This window comes from Lemur catta, chromosome 9 (genome assembly GCF_020740605.2).
Source record: "Lemur catta isolate mLemCat1 chromosome 9, mLemCat1.pri, whole genome shotgun sequence".
In the NCBI taxonomy this organism is placed as follows: domain Eukaryota; kingdom Metazoa; phylum Chordata; class Mammalia; order Primates; family Lemuridae; genus Lemur; species Lemur catta.
Genome location: NC_059136.1, coordinates 55,376,620 through 55,394,445, shown reverse-complemented (window position 1 = coordinate 55,394,445; position 17,826 = coordinate 55,376,620). Strand labels below are relative to the sequence as shown.

The window sequence follows — 17,826 nt, the reverse complement described above, 5'->3', positions numbered from 1 at the left end:
ACGTTGCTAGGGGTGAGGGTTGATCAGAACCCCAAATAAGGTGACTTGGAACGTAGTTTCTTTCTCTTCAATTTCTTATTACTTCCCTTGAGTTGACTGCATTTTGGATGAACTCCACCCATTTCATGATCCTAAACTGGCTTTGAGGAGCTCTAATAGGTACAAGAATCCTCATTCATAAAACAGCAAAGAGAGAATCTATGCTAGTATATTCAAGGAACAAAAATGTTGTGCCAGGCATGGTGGCACGCACCTGTTAGTCCCAACTACTACGGAGGCTGAGGCAGGAGGCATGGAGACTTTGAGCCTACCTGGGCAAAAGAGCAAGACCCTGTCTCCAAAACACAAAAACAAACAAACAAAAAAGACTTTCGAGTCACTCTGGACCAACTGTGCCAATCCCAAACCATTCAATATGAACAGAGGTGGTGTATTCAGATTGGCTCTGCTAATCGGAGCCCATCTCTGGGGCAGGTGAGGCTGATCGCATCTAAATCACAAAGCCGAGCATGGAGAGAAGGGGTAGGTTCCCCAAAGAAATTCTGGCTACTACTTCAAGAAGGAAGAAAAATGGACAGTGGGCAGCCAGTAACAGGTATTCATTGCAGATATTTCCAGTGTCTACTTCCTACTTATTCCTTTAGAAAGAAATTTAAGACGTTAACCCAAAACTTCACACATTTTCTGCATGTTACCTAACATATTTTTAGAAAACAGACATAAGGATTAATTCATTTCACGGTATTTTTATTTCTGTTATTTTGTCTCAGTAAGAAGACCTTGCTATGAAAGTGGTAATAATACATGCTTGATCTGGAAGATTTCACTCAGTAAAATGTCCACATTCAAAAGAAAATCCTAACTCTGATGACTCATAAACTCAAGCATACTTTTTAGTTGATATCCCTTTTTTATTGTGGTGTTTAAAAAAACATAACTTCCTAAATCCTGTCAGACCACAAAAGCACTATTTAAATGTCATAGTCTTCTTTTCACAAGGCGTAGCACCCATCAGTGTCTGTAATCACGTTCTCTGGTGCATAGTTTCACCAAGTCACGACTTTTTGTTTTTGGGTTTTTGATTTATTTTGTTTTTGTTTTTTGGACTGTATATTTTAAGAGTTCTCCTTACAGTTCTGGCTTTCCTTTTGCCAACCTCCCCCACCTCTACCACTTCCTAGGCTTGCAGTATTTTTTCTAGCTGAAGTTCTTTAGCTTTCTTTTATCTGCCAAAATCCAGGAAAGAAGAGCCCATAGTGAAATGAATACTTGTAGTCAGCCCACCTCCTAAGCTGCCTGCAATCTGTCTTTAGCCACTATAATTTGAATCTGCTTCAAGTTATCAGTGGCATCAATTTTTATCCTACTGAAATATTTACATGGTTGATAACAACCTTTTTTGAGTTTGCTCCTCTTACCTGATTGGTCTTCCTGTCACCCCTAAGTAGCCATGTCTTTCTATTCTAATCACTCTCACTTCTCTTCTACTCAGTAAAACCTAGACAAATTTAGTAAGGCTCCTTGTTCTGGCCCCAACCTTTCAGCTTTCCCTTCCATTTCATCCTTTCATTACCACATTGATTGAAAATTCACTGCTCAAGACAGGTCACCTGTGCTTTCTTTTTTTCCATGGCCCCCTCAAGGTTCCCTTTGGAATCTCTTCCTTCAAGACCCAGCTTAAATGCTTTCCCCCCCAACCCTGCTCTAGTTCCCCCCAAGCTGTAAATCACAACCTCTAACTCCATCAACCAGGTCCAAGCTACCATTAGTTCTTGACTAGACTTTTGTATAATAAAAACTGCTTAACTAGTATCCCTGATTCCTTTCCTAATTGTTTCTCCATACAATCACCAAAATGATCTCTCACTTCTCACCATGGACTCTAAGGCATGACAAGATCCTGCTTCTGCTAATGTTTGGCCCAGGTACTGTGCTAAGCATTTTATTTAAATTAATTCATTTAATCCTCTTAATAACCCTACAGCTATGTACTTTTAATATCCTCCTTTTCAGCAGATGCTCTTGGTGACTCACCCAGCCAGATCCCTTTTACAGAGACATTGCACTCATACCCTAGCTGCTCTAGGTGTTGGCTGCTAACAGCTCACACCTCCACCCTTATTTAGAACATTGCCCTGGGCTGAGGAGAGGCACCAAGCCACTCCTCTGGCCCTTCTTCCCATAGCCAGCAGTCAATGACTTCACCATATGGGAACCTAGGCCCACCCTTCTCGCCTCTGGACAAGAAAGCTACTCTAGTCCAGTTCATTCTGCAGAGTGCCCTGTAGGGTCACGGTGAGGCTACACTACTCCTGAAACTCTTCTTCCCTTGCCTCACCCCTTTTTTTTTACTCCATTCCTGATTTCTCCTAATAGCACTCTCTTAATCACTTGCCCAAGAATCCCCATCTCAAGCATTGCTACATAGGAACTGATCTAAGACACCATTTTACAGATGAAGAAACTTAAGACAAAGAGAGGTGACATGATTTGCCTAATGTCAAAGAGAAAGTAGGAAACCTGAAATTTGAAGCCAGGCAGTCTGGTTGTCCAACCTGAGCTCTTTCCCACCATACTATAGTGGCCTCTTCACCAACCTCCTCTCCCCCCTGACTCATCCCCTCTAGCCAAGTTAACTCCTGCTTCAGGGACTTTGTTCTCCCCATTCTCTCTGCCTAAAATATGTTTCTTCTATCTCATTGTGGCTTGCTTCCTCTTTCAAAATGTTTCAAATACGCCCTCCTCATAGAGCCTTTTCCTGACTCAACCACACTACTTAAGATAACACTATCCCCAACTCTGCTTTAGTTTTATTTACAGCATTTAATGCCTGAAACTGTAATATACATATATTTTTCTGTCACTCACATTAAAATGAAAATTCCCTGAGGGCAGCAATGTTGTCTGGCTTATTTACTGCTATATCCTCAATGCTCAGTGACACACTTGGCATGGAGCAAGAGTCCAGTTACTATTTGTTGTTGAATGAGCGAAATGAGTTCTCTTTACTCAGAATTTACAGGACTCTGTAGAAATTTCCTTGCATGTTCTTAATATAGAACTGCAGTTACTTAATGCATATTTATTTATTATGCAAGCTTGTATGCTCTTAGAGGACAAGAATTATGTGTTACTAATTTGGGAATATATAGGCGGTATTCAAATAATGTTGCTATCTCTAAAACTGCAAATATCAACAGCAGTTTGGGTGTATATATGGGGATTAATATCAGGATTTCATATGAATTATAGTATAATCTGGAAGTATGAAAAAAAATATCACATTTAATACATAAAGCATTGCTATGCATGTTCCAAGATATTATAGTAAATACAATTAGGTACTTATCATTTCATCTTTATTTTAAAAACAATGTCATTTCCAAAATATCAAAAATAGACCTATTTTCAAAGACCTATTTAAATACGGCCTTGAAAACCACAATGTTTTATTTACATCAGATAGATGATAGTATAATAGCACTCATAGATGCTTCTCATAAATAAAAATACTAGTATTATTCTGGCATCCCCGTAGGGGTAGGCCTTTATATTTATAGATAGCTATAATGACTCTTAAAAGTTCAATCAATAATGGCCATTAATATAATTTGTATTTCAACCTGAATTTGAGCAACCAACGTAGATTAACCATTCATTTGGTATCTAGGCCCACACATCCGAAAGAAAATTTAAGTAGCAAGTTAAAGTTTTTCATTTCCACTCAGTTTTTAACAAACACATCCCAAACATTCCAGCATCTCTAAAAGGTGATTTATTTAGCATCTTCAGTAAGTGATTTATAGCCATATATGTTAAATAAAGGCTGACACAGCTGGATCCTAGAAGTAGATTTTAAAAATTGAAAAAAAACTAAGTACCTATTCTCCTCCCTCCCCCAAAAAAATACTGGATCCAGGATTATATTTTAAATTATGGAAGTCTCTGGGGAAAAAAATTAGCAATAATGACAACAGATGTCATATTTCTCAGAGAAGTACATAACTTCTCAAATTTTTCTAGTTAGTGTATCCCAACTGAATTAAAACTAAAGCACATTTAAAATGAATTTTTTTCTCACTAAAAACTCTCAATTATAAAATGGTCTGGATGGACAACATCTTATCCAGTAAATCCTTAAAGTTTAATTTACCCTGGAAATACACAATGACATTCTTGTAAGAAGCCATTTTCTTGCTATTGCACAAAGGTTAATTTTAAAGCCAATCCAGGCAAATAAGTTCAGAAAAAGCAGCACATTCATTTAATCCATTTATCAAATGTTGCAAATCAGCTTCTACTTGAACAGTGAAATGGAGAAATTTGTAAAACTCTACATTTGCTGTCAGTTTTAGCATTGTGCTGATGGCAGTCATTTCAGGCAGAGGTAGCCAAGTCCCATACATATGGAGAAGGCAAAAAGCAGAAAAACATTGCAAAGATTTAGCAGTTTTTTGACGTCTAAAAATTACAGACCAATTTCGATTATGAACCAAGTTGCTATGCAGCATTCTTCTGAGTTTATGCCTCAAACACAAAGGAACTTGTTGCCACCTTGAGCAGATATATTGGAATTATCTTCTCTTAGCTTAATTTCTTTTCTCTCAGGTCAAGTAAAAAATGTGAGACATTTTCATATACCACAAAGGTAATACAACAGGCTGGAGTCACTCTAATCAAATTGGGGGCAATTCCTTTGTAAAATCCACCGAGGCCTTCTTTCCTTTAGAAAGAAAAATAGACAAATGTTTAATTTCCTAAATACTTAGCTTGAAAACACAAAAATTTAACTGACAGAAGGCATGGAGCAAGCAGTTAAACCTCACTCTGATTTAAAGGTCATGTTTTCAATGTCCTGAAAAAATGTAGTTTACTTGCCATTTGCAGGGGCTTACATTCCTTTTATGGACTGACTGAGGAAGAAAGAATAGGAATACCTCAAAACTGAACTAAAAAGCGCTTTAAATTAACCATCTTTCAAATGCTTTTAAATGTATGAACACACAGGAGTTTTAACTGATTTCATGTAGGCACTGAAAATCTCATAGTTGGCTGGGCACAGTGGCTCTTGCCTGTAATCCCAGCACTTTGGGAGACTGAGGTGGGAGGATGGCTTGAAACCAGGAGTTCGAACCAGCCTAAGCAACATAGTGAGACCTTGTCTCTACAGAAAAAAAAAAAAAAAATTGTTTTAAATTAGCCAGGCTTGGTGGTGTGGGCTTAGTCCCAGCTACTTGGGAGGCTGAGGCTGGGAGGATCACTTGAGCCCAGGAGTTTGACATTACAGTGAGCTATACTTGTATCACTGAACTCTAGCCTGTACAACATAGGAAAACCCTGTCTATAAAAATAAAATGTAATAAAAATCTCATTGCTTATATAAATGCTTGACAACACTAAATATAGCACAGAGAAAAAGAAAACTTTATTTCCTTAATGCCTAGAATAGGGGATACCACCTAGAAGGTTGTCACTTAGGTTCTCATTAAATGTTGAAAAATTCTAAATATTCTGCTTTGGCCTATGAGAATTAAAGGGAAATATAAGGATGTCTACCTGTAACAGTTTAACTAGTCTCATACTGAAGAACAAGCATCTTTTCCATACACGGAGACAAGTATTTGCAAAAGTTATGGTGTCAGCAGCAGGTGTAGGGCCTCCCCGAATGTATTAAACTAGGTTTATAACTTCTTATATTCAATGCCATTCAAATATTTTATAACACCTAAATTTTGTTTAATTAATTTTTCAAAACATTTTCACAATTCATTTGATGTTTATAACAACTTTGTTAGCCCAGATAGTCTAATTTTACAAATGAATAAATCAAGCTTCAGAAAGATTTAAGTCCACAGTCATATATGGAGTAAATGGGAAGGCAGGGACCACCAGCCATGCTTTCACCACAGCAAACTGGCCTTTGCTATAAAACTAATAAAACTAGACAGTCTAAGATATGCAAGGCACCTCATCCAAGCAATTTTGATACATCACATGTTCTCACCTCCATGTCTTTGTGATTACATCCATTACACCACTGTAAAACATGTGTTGATCCTGAAGACGAGCTCTCACAACTTGATATGGGTATGTTGCTGCTACAGCAAATATTTTGGATAGTGCTGCAACAGATATATATTCTACTGTGCTCTAAAATGACAATATAAAACATTTATATTTTTCTTTAGACAGGATTTCTTTAAAAATTATATAGAAAGCATTTTAATGGATCTTTAAGGGGTTCTATTTTTAACATTTGCATGGCATTAGCCCATAAAATATTCAACTATTAATTAATTTAGTGGCAGCCAGTACTTACCATCATAGCAATACTAACAAAATAAGCATAACAAAATTTCCACCTATTAAATGCAAATAAAAGTAAATGATAACATTTTTATAAGAATTATCTTACCAACTGGGCTTCTGGTAATCTATTGATGTGCTGGTTGTACTTCAACTTTAGCAATTCATATGCCATAAACTGAAGGGCACCATGGGATGTTCCAAACAGCCCAGGAATAAATCCCTAAAAGGGAATGGTTAAGGTTTATATTTTCATAATAGTTTTTCTATAAATAGTATACATATAAACATAAAGAAGACCTACACTATCAAGAACTGGGGTGTGAATGGGAGATTAAATTCTGGAAAGTTAAGAAAGTAAAGGCAATAGCAATTCAATGGACTGAGCATAGGTATTCTAAATGAACAAGGTAAGAAGTGATGAAAAAGAACACAGAATTAAATGATATATTTCTAAAGTTTTTGCCCATAAGTCAGTAATCCACACCAACCTTATAACATTAATGATTTTAAAAGCTATTACACAATTCTTAGAAAACAAACTAAAATTCCATGTACCTAATTTTGACTTTCAACTATGTATGCCAAAAAAAATTTCATGGGGATAAACAAGAGGTGAGAGTGGAAGGTAAAGTAGTGGGAAATAAAGAGAAAAGGAGTTATAAAATCAGAAAACAGATCTATCTTATTGCCACAAGGAAGAAATTTTTTAAATACTGTAACAGACAAGGGGCTGTGTTTAAGTCTCAATAAAATAAGATTCTGTTAGATCTGCTAATCTCTTCTCCATACTATGTTATCCCAAGTTCCCAAAAGATGAGCTTCCGAGGAGTGGAGTAAAAAATAGGCAACCTGGTTGTATGACTTATCCAAAAGATACTTCACAAAAGTTTTCAATAGTTCTCACATCATCCCTATCATGATGATACATTTTATGGTAATGAGGGTAAACAGCTTAAAGTACAATTTCAATATTATAAACCAGATTTCAGTTTTCATTAAATTCTTTCTTACCTAAGTTTGGCTTCTTTTTAGGACTGACTACAGGTCATTCAGAACGAAGACAACAGAGCCAACAGAAATTACAATTTTCAGTTATTCAAAATATATTATAGTAATTTGTTACCTTATACAATCCACGCACACCTTCATATTTATATATTTTCACAAGTGTATCAAACATTCCTTTATATTGCCGCTGTGGAGAGTTAACAACACCATCATATTGTAACATCAGGCGAGTTTTTGTTACCCATAATGGGTTTGTAATGCAGAGGGTCATGGCTCCTAAAATGAGATTTAAATAAGATTACTATGCATACAGGTACTTTCTCACTTACAACAATCCAAATTAAGAACAGACCATTCATATAAAGAATGAGATTGCACAGGGGCTGTATCTGAAACAGGATTTTTTTTTTTTTTTTTTTTTGAGACAGAGTCTGCTCTGTGGCCCAGGCTAGAGTGAGTGCCGTGACGTCAGCCTAGCTCACAGCAACCTCAAACTCCTGGGCTTAAGCAATCCTACTGCCTCAGCCTCCCAAGTAGCTGGGACTACAGGCATGCACCACCATGCCCGGCTAATTTTTTCTATATATATTTTTAGTTGTCCAGATAATTTATTTCTATTTTTAGTAAAGACAGGGTCTCGCTCAGGCTGGTCTCGAACTCCTGACCTCGGGCGATCCGCCCGCCTTGGCCTCCCAGAGGGCTAGGATTACAGGTGTGAGCCACCGTGCCCGGCCTGAAACAGGATTTTTAAAAAATATATACAAGTAAAATTATATAGAAAAAACATTTAAATGGATCTTTAAGGGGTTCTATTTTTAACATTTACATGGCATTATCCTATAAAACATTTATTGTGGTTGAGTATTTATTGTGAAATGTGGTCTTTGGGGAAGAGTCTTAGGGTCAAAGAGTAGACACGGTTTTTGGTAGTCATAAGAAGTTCCTCATGCAGTTAGTGAGAAGTAAATTAAAAAGGAGATGAAAATGTCAAACACTTTCCCTTTGAGGGATAAGGACAGCAAAGATATCCTGACTCCTAACAATGTGGCCTGGTGTAGAGAATAGTTAGTAAGGAGATACAGATGTTAGGAGTAGGAGACAGTATAAACCAGAGGGGGTAAAGATTAGAAGAAAAGGACCAGGAACCTAACACACCTCAATAACCTGTGCTTGTGCACACATACAGCAGCCCCAACTTCATCATAATCTTCCTCAAATTCAAAGTAGCAAATACCCCTCAAAAATTAAATAACTATGTAATGTAGTAAGTCACATTTACATTCTTTACAGAAAGTGACAATTCTGTAAAAAATTTCATCTGGTTAAGTTTCTCATTTGCTGGGTTTCCTAAGTAGTTCTTCATTCAACAAATATTTATTGTTATGATTCCAATCTCTGCTAGTGACTAGGTATTCAAAAATGAGTAAGATGGTTCTTGCCTTAAACAGTCAGTAAATATTAAGAAAATAATGTATGCAAGGTACCAAAGTAGGCCTTATGAAGACTTATGGGTCTTACTTTGTTTTTCCTTCTGGATAGTATACATACGTGAGGCAATCAAACATGGCCACTAAATCATATAATTTGAAAACTGAAATTATACTTTAATCAATAAGAATACCTGCTTTCTAATAAATTCCATGCAATAACTGATTAACAGAGTTAGATGAGCATGTTTAAACTCTGATGTTCAAAGGAAAAAGGCAAGTAAAATAGAAAACAAAAATGAAAATTAAGTTTGGAAGGTGATATTTTGTATTTCAGACATTCTCTTACCAGCTTCAGCAGCTGAGATAAGGTATTCTGCTGCCTCTAACCGTTCAGCTCTTCCCTCTGTCTTATATGATTTGATGGCATTGTAACTAAAAGAATCAACATAAGCAGTTTAATTTGAATAGGTGTCATAAAAGTCTTTTATAAAGTGTGTATAACAAAAGTACCCCATAAGTAAAAGTAAATGCATAATGCAACCACAAAATGAGAACTTTTTCCAGAACAGATTTGCTAGAAATGGTTCATTGAAAGATCCTATCACCCCTTCTTCCCAATGTATATGGCTAGAAACACATATGTAAAATGTTTTAATCAACTAGTAACTAACAACAGGAAAACTGGGGGGCGGGGGAAGGAAGGGTGTATGGTAGCGCAGAGACTGAGCAGAAAAGGCACAAGAGAACAAAGAAGGGGCACCTAACAAATATGTGCTGAGCACCTATGTGCAGGTACCATCCTGATAGCTAAAAAAGATAAACATGTGATGGATTTTTCTTAACAGACTAACAAGGACCTTAAGAGGTACACAAATAATCATAATAAAAGACAACACAGACAGTAACATAGACATTCAGAAACTATGACTGAGATCACAGAAGCCTTTGTATAGCAGGTGACTTTGAGCTGGATATTGAGAGACAGACACAGTTTCAATAGGGAAAGAGATGAACATGGGGAAAAGTAATGAGGGTGGACGAGAAGATAGAGAAAATTGAGTCACACTTGAGCAACAGACTGAGACTGGGTTTTCTTTTTACCACAAAATAGCCACTAAATGTTTCTGAACGGGGGAGTCAAATTAGCCTATTTTCTCCAACAACAAATTCTCCCTTCCTCGTGGAAGACTTCAGTTGAATAAATCTTTCCAAATTTTACCAGTACCATTCTAACATGAAACAAGTAAACTCTTTTATTATAAGAAATTCTTCACATAAACCTTATATTCATATGGCTTGTCCTTAAGAAACCCTCTCTTGGAAAATCTATTCAACTCAAATTCATAAAGCATTTATTATATATGTATATGTGTGTATGTTTTAAGACTGAAAATAATAAAACAAAAACAAGCTTCCTCATTCATGATTTCAGTTTCAAATATCAGAGGCATGCTCAGAGCAGCACATGCTCCTCCAATGCAGTGCCATGATGCTTTGTTACACATTCTCGTACACTCAATAAGCTGAATGTGCCTGCCATAGGCACTTTCTTTCTGTGGCTTCTTCAGCAGGCATGTGAGAGCAGTTATTTCAAATGGGGTGCTGATATATGACAGGGGAAGGAGTAAGGACACGATTTTATGAAATTTTCTATTTTGGGGGCACTCTGGAACGAATCTCCCTATAAAAGGAGAAAATAACTTATTTGTTTAAACAATCTTCCTTTATCATAACTGGATACAAAGAGAACTGAAATTGATAGGATTTATTTTAGACAACGATTTCAGGCTCCTCCAGTCTCTACAACACTTTACAAAACTACTACGAAATAACAAACTGGCCGATCCAACATTTTTTATTCTATTTTGACTGCTAGAAATGCTCAAGAATATGCACTCATATGTCAAAACACCTCAAAAATAAATACTGAAGGAGCTCTACAACTTCATTGAGAATTATCTGGAGGTAGCTGTTTTTTAAATGGCTTTAACTAAAATAAAAAGCTCTTTTCTAACACGCGAGTATTCACCTTACAAAAGTAATCAATTTACATTTCACCTTCCTCAATCCACCTCACAAAAATGGCTTCTGTTAGAGTATTTCTCCAACTCACCCCTTCACCCTCTTCCTATTAAGAACTTTCTTCCAGAAAAAAGCCTCTGATAATAGCTGATGGGAAATGAAACTAATAAGCCATTTTGCTGTTTCTGATCCTTCCAATTCAGAGAAACCAATTAAATAACTCATCTTGTTTCATCATCTGATATGTAAAAATCAATAAAAACAAAAATTCTTTTTTATTTAATATTATAAAATCTCCCAGTTCTACTCACAAGAAAAAGTAGAGGCCCCAGGATAAACCTGCACCCCAGACATTTGGGGTTACTCCTTGATAAAGTCCCCGTAGTCCATCAAGTTTCCAAATGGTAGTCAAGCAATGTAAAATTCCTTTATATTTTGGTCTCAGTTCCAATCCATCACTCACTGCATTAAAGGATACACAAAGTTAGGTGAAAACAAAGCTCTAGCTCTGAATCACATATAAACATAGATATCACACTATCAGTTATACAAAGGAGAGAAATTCAAAAGGTAGAGAAAATTTTCCAGGATTACTTAATACTTAAAATTAATATATTCATCAATCAATCCAAGTATTTATTGAGGGCATATTAAGCACTCAAACAATATTTTAGGCAGTGTTAGACTGGCTCTTAAATAATCCAAAAGTCCCTTAGGTAAATAGGTTTCCACACAAGTTTTGTTTTAGCTCCAAGATTAAGGATTCAAATGTTCAAAAATATTACTCAAACAATAAACTAGCCAGGCACCTCAATGACATCAGCAGTGCTGGCAAGACCTGAGGAGTGCACCAGCCACACATGAGCAGGCCCAGTTCACCGTCCCCTTGCCACTGCTTGATTGTGTACAATGAAGCCTGGCAAAGAACAAGCACTGACTGTTTCACATGCGAGGCAAAGGGGCAAAAGTCAATTTCTTTCATCATTACCTTGCCAATGTTACAGCATGAAGTGAGATTAAAGTACACTAGGTTTGTCAGAAGACCTGGGTTTGATATCCAACTTAGGGAAGTTAGCTACATGGTCTTAACCTTTCTGAGCTTCAGCATCCTCATTTATAAAATGGAGACAAATATCATCTACTTTGCAGGGTTTACAAAATTTACACAAGATAACAAATTTAAAAGCAGGGCTCTTGAGAAATGTTTTCCTATGTACTTTACAATCTTTCTGATGCTTCTCTTGAATTCTGTGTCTCTGATTCTCCTATATAAATTTCTTCTAAGTATCCTTCCATTTTCCTCTCAATAATAAACTCACAACATAATTTCTCTCTTGAGATAAAAGCAAAACAAACCACAAAAACACCACCTTTGCTGTTCATAGGCATAAATCAATGCTTTCTTTATTGTTTTGAGAAGTCACTTAATCTTATAAGAGTATTAAGTGTTTCAGAAATAGGCAAGAATGATTAGGAGCATGTCTTCAGCAGGGGAGAAGTTTATCTCTAGATAGGCAAAACAGGCAGCGTCATAGTACCTGGCACCGTCTGGGGGCAGCACTGGGGAACGGGTATAACTGAAGTACCAGGCTGGTGGAGGGAAGAGATGGTAGGGAATTAGGCTGGAAAGAAGGGCAAGGGCCTGTTATGGGGACTGAATTGCCTCTCCCAAAATTCTTATCTTGAAGTACCAACTCCCAATGTGACTACCTACAGACAAGGCCTTTAAGGTTAAATGAGGTCATGAGAGGCCCTAGATCAGATAGGATTGGTGTCCCTATAAGAAGAGGAAGAGACACCAGGAGATCACAAGCACAGAGAAAAAGCCACCTGTAAGTCAAGGAGAGAGGTCTCATCAGAAGTCAACTGCCAGCACCTTTATTTTGGACGTCCCAGACCCTAGAACTGTGAGAAAATAAATTCCTAATATTTAAAGCACACTGACTGTGGCTTTTTCTTATGGCAAGCCTAACTGCAAAGGTTCTTGAAAATCAAACGTGAGAGTTTGTCTATAATCTCAAAGCTTCAAATTTCTCAAACTTGGGTCCAAGTGTATCTAAGATAATCAAATATGTGTTTTAGAAAGGAAATTCTAGTGGCCCCAAGGAGAATGACTTTGGAGGTAGAAAACCTGGAAGGAAGGAAAGTTAAGAGATTATTACAAAGTTATTGAGATGAACAGGACCTGAACTAGAGCCTCCCTAATGTCAAATTAAAATTGCTATACAGGCTAGGCGCTGTGGCTCACATCTGTAATCCTAGACCTTTGGGAGGCTGAGGCAGGAGGACTGCTTGAGGCCAGGACTTTGAGACGAGCCTGTGGAAGAGCGAGACCCGGCTCTACAAAAAATAGTCCCAGCTACTCAGCAGGCTGAAGCAGGAGGACTGCTTGAGCCCAGGAGTTTGAGGTTGCAGTGCAGTATGATGATGCCAATGCACTCTAGCCCAGGCAATAGAGGGAAACCCTGTCTCAGGAAAAAAAAAATTGCTATATAGATAAAATACAGTGACTTTTTTTGGTCTAAATGACCTCGCAATTGTCTTAAAAACATTTGCCATTGAAGAATTAATATATAGATTAAAGAAACTCTCAAATAACTGTTACAACAGCCTGTGATAGCACTAAAAGATGCCAGTAGGCACAAGCTGAAGATAAAGTTTCGTGTAGGGGAGGAAGCCAAGACAAAGAATGCTAACTTTAAGTTCATTTTTGAGAAAAGACACATAAAGACTTTTTAAAAAATTACTACCTAGCACTATCACACTAATATAATCTGTTTCACTTGCTGGATATTAATTTTACCTCTCCTTTCCTGTGTCACAAATGAATAGTTTGTCTCTCTTAATAAAACTAATCCTCTCTACCTACGCTCTATATTGGCATTTTTAAAACTGCCAATGAGTCAAAAAATAGATTCAGCAGATTGCTAGTATCATTTCTTTAAAAAAAAAAAAAGACTGGATTAGAAATTTATAAATGACATCACAAGTAGTAAGGATAAGTATTGTTTAATGAAATGTGTGTTTCAGTAATGTTTATATATGTGTATACACTGGATGGCAACGGTAGAATTTATTTCCTACTAAGGGTTCTGTTCAAAAAAGTTCCTGGTCCCTTGGGCCCCCTTTAGAAACCTCACTCATTACCTTCCTGCCCCCATCTCCAATCTCTTCCTTGCTTTCAGCCATTTCCCATCAGAATTTAAACAGACTTAAGTCTCTCCTGAGTAACTGTCTCCTCTTTGATTCCAGTGCCTCCCTATCAGTTAAACTTCTACAATGAGACAAACCCAACAATCTCAGCAGGAATTTCTCACCTCCATTGCAATCTGGTTTGGGCCTAACCCATTACTTTGAGTGCTCTAGTCAAGGACTTCCAAAAGCACTTTGGGAGTCCTCTTTCTTAGGAGCCCCTATTGGCACCTGACATTGTTTGCCTCCTAAGACTCTCTTCTTTTTAACACCACACCTTCATATTTTTCTCTTACTTCTTTGCCACAAAATTTCTTTGGCCACCTTTTCCTCTGCCATCCTTAAATATTGAGTTTTATAGGCATTCTTTCCACCCAACTGGGGTGGTCTCTCAACTTCTAAGTGGCTTCAATTGCCATCCCTGTGCTGCAGTTTCTCCATCTCCAGTTCTGATCTCATTCCTAACAACCAGACCTGACTTTCATTTCTACATGGCATAGAAGATATGTCAGTCTGGCCGCTTCTTAACTTTCTGGAATCATTCTTTATTTTCATCTCTACCATTTTAATTTACCCTTTATCTATACCAAACTACCCACTCATGGTTTCAAACTAACAGCATATAATATGGAATCAGATTTCTTGGGTTTGAAAAATCCCAATTCTAACAATTACTGTGTGATCCTGAGTAAGTCACTTTATTACTCTGTGCCTGAGTTTTCTCATCCACAAAATAGGAAAAATAATGGAACCTATCTCTAAAAATTACAAAAGATTCAATGAGTTAATACATGTAAAGGCCTTAGAATCATGTCTGGCATATTGCAAGTACTCACTAAGTATTAGCTTATTTATGCTCCTGGGTCCTCCAATACCATATACATATGATACTCTGTGTCAGTCTTCTTAATGAATTCATCATTTTAGTTCCTGGATTAATATTTCAGATGTAGTCATACTCTCTTCTTTCTACCTTCTTTACAAAAACTCACACATATCTTTAACTTGTAGATTATTAGGATTTTGGGTTATTTTAGAAAACTATTATTTTTACACCTCATTCACATTCTTCTTTGTTGGGGCTCTTTATTCCTGAGGATTTAAAATTGTATCATAAAGTAAGAAGGGGCCTCAGTAATCATCTAATCCAACCTTTCCACCCAAGACGAGTATCTTCTAAGCTCTGTCATCCAACCACTTCCAGTCATCACCAGTTTCATTTCTAAGCACCACCACTTTGCCAGGCCAAAATCTGCTTCCCTCTAACCTCATCCTATGTCTGACCTCAGATCAAACTACAAAAGGCAGCTTCTTTTCCCACATGGAAGGTCTCGAAATATCCTTAAGGGTTTTTTTCCCCCTCCAAGCTAAACTAGTTCTTCTCACATGAAATGATTTCTAATCTTTCTACCACTGTGAACACCTTTGAATTCCAATTTACACTTAAACTCACTGAAAAATTCCAGGTTTGACTTAATAGTACATGCATTCAGGACTAAGCCTTCCTCTACCCCTATTACTAGATATTACGATTACAAAGTCCTACTTTGACTCCCAGACCTTTAATTTAGGCCTCCAATTCAGTCTTAATGCTTTTATCTGTCACCTCAACCCTACTAGTCTCCCAATACTCTCCTCATTTCATCAACAGTACCAATCTTCTCAGGTACCAAGAATTCCCTTTCTTCAGGCACGATCTGCTCCACAGCACTGCTGTAAACTCACCAGGCCAACCATGCTACTCCTCAGTAATCATCTCAACTGTCACATCTTCTACTCCTAGACAAAATGCTGCCAAAGAGAGACAAGTCACACAGGCCTGTACCTACAGCCAAGTTCAAAATTCTTCTCTTCATGTTGAGCCACTGGATACCAGGGACTTGTAGAAGTAGTATGGTTAGTAGTTAAGTGCCAGAGGATTCTAGAATTAGACTGCCTGGGTTCAAATCCCAGATCCATCTTTATAAACCTGTGACTTCGGTGAGTTAGTCAACTTCTGTTATCCTCATTTGTATAGTGGGGATCATAAATTCACAGGACACTGAATGAGATAATGCATCTAAGTTCTTAGCATACTGCCTTGCTCCTAGTAAATGCTCAATAAATGTTACTTGTCAATAGTAATAATCATTATTTGTGCATGCATCATAAAGTCCATGAAAACACATGCCTTTGTGGTGTTTTTTCATGGATTATAAGCCATAATTTTCAAAGATTTTCCTTCATAGAATGGCTTCTTGCCTCCTCTCTGGCTGTGAAAATATTAGTCCTTCTATAGGGAACCTCAAGATCTAATCTTCTGTGTAACCTTTATAGTACATATGTCCATCAGCAATCTATAATTTTTTTGATAGTCTATCACTCATATTTTGTATTTGGATTTATTCCACTTTGCCCTTCATTTTATGTTGTCTAAAATTATCTTTTATATAAGTCTCAAGCCTACAATTAGATTGTAAGTTTCCCCAAGGGTAAGGACTTTGTTAGATACTTCTGTAGCCCATACAGCAGTCTACAAATATTGAGAACATACATCAAGTGAATTCAATAGCATTATTAAGATAAACCACTTCTGCGGATTTAATTCTCAAGGCAGAACTTGTAATGAGATAACTGAAATGCCAAAAAAGTTCCCAAATAAAGTTATCAAAGATCATCTTTGAAACTCTTTCCAGATTTTAGTGTTGAGTTTAACTTCTAAAGCGCTTTTACTTCAACATACTTAATTCAGTCAATATGCTTAAAATCATATTTAGATTCTAACTACCTATTATTTCACAGGACTTTGTACCACACTATAAATGTCAAAAAAACAAGGAAATTTTCAAGAGAATTCTATTCCAAACCTACTTCCAACGATCCGTTGAGGATTGCGGCACTATCCCAAGAACCTGCATTTTCCTTTCAGTGGCGCTGCCGAACACGTGGCTACTCTAAGATTTCAAAGTACCTCCAAGGTGAATAATTTGCACGTGTAAGGACTAAGGCAGGAAAAGTGACAATCCCTTCTTTATTTTACAAATTAGGTTTTGAATCCCACTTACTCAATGAAGATTTTTTTCTCAGACTTTTCTACCCACACGCTCCATCCCTTTGTCTTGGGGAGCGGGAATAACCGCGGCCAGACCCCTTTACCAGAACCCCTCCCTCAAATCTAGTTCCAGATAAGTCAGGGCAGGCAGCATATCGTTCAAAGCTCTCCTCATAGTATGGAAAAGGCAGAGGAGACCAAAGCTTCTTTTTAAGTCTTTACCACCCAGTTCAGGCTGACAGTGAAAGGAAGCGGCCCGGTATCTGGGTAGGCTCTTACCGGCGAAGCGGATCTTCACGAGGTCGAGCGGGTGCAGCGCGAGGTTGGACAAGACCCCTCCGCTCACACCCGCCACCAGGTTCTCATACCGGACGTGGCGGAAAACCGTGCCACACACCGACGATCCGGGAGCCGGCTGGCCCTGGGTGGTCATAGGCTCTGGGCCCGCCGACACCACAGCGCCCAGAGCCGTGGAGGTGGAACGAGACGCAGTGGCCGCCACCGTGGCGACTGTCGCCACCCAGCAGCAGGAACCGCAGGGCGCGAGATCACTTCCAAGACCGGCAATATGACCGACGCCCTGGGCGCGGGAGCGAAGCCGAGAGACGCCGGCGCAGAAGGGGCGTGAGAGGGGCAGCCAAACGTCACGCTCGCGGAAAGCGCGATGGAGGCGGGTTACCCGCCTCCGCCGACTCGCCGCCTTGCCTCGTCCACGGCTACAGCAGGCTCCGACCAAACGACGTGGCAGAGACCACACAGGTGAAGAACCGCCCCCGACCAGCTTTTGCTCGCAAAACTACGGAGCGCCGCCGGATGTAACTGAGCAGGCGCCTG

General features: G+C 38.1%; 1 protein-coding gene across 1 annotated transcript; it reads right to left on the bottom strand.

Moving 5' to 3' along the window:
* Window positions 1-3,757: 3,757 nt before the first annotated feature.
* Window positions 3,758-17,793, bottom strand: SLC25A32 (solute carrier family 25 member 32). Its single transcript, XM_045561899.1, has 7 exons — window positions 17,272-17,793; window positions 11,081-11,231; window positions 9,094-9,179; window positions 7,433-7,593; window positions 6,416-6,529; window positions 6,005-6,150; window positions 3,758-4,723 (listed from the first exon to the last, which is right to left on the bottom strand). The coding sequence occupies exons 1-7, from the start codon at window positions 17,423-17,425 to the stop codon at window positions 4,585-4,587; spliced, it is 951 nt and encodes a 316-aa protein (XP_045417855.1). The 5' UTR covers window positions 17,426-17,793; the 3' UTR covers window positions 3,758-4,584.
* Between the last annotated feature and the right edge of the window lie 33 nt (window positions 17,794-17,826).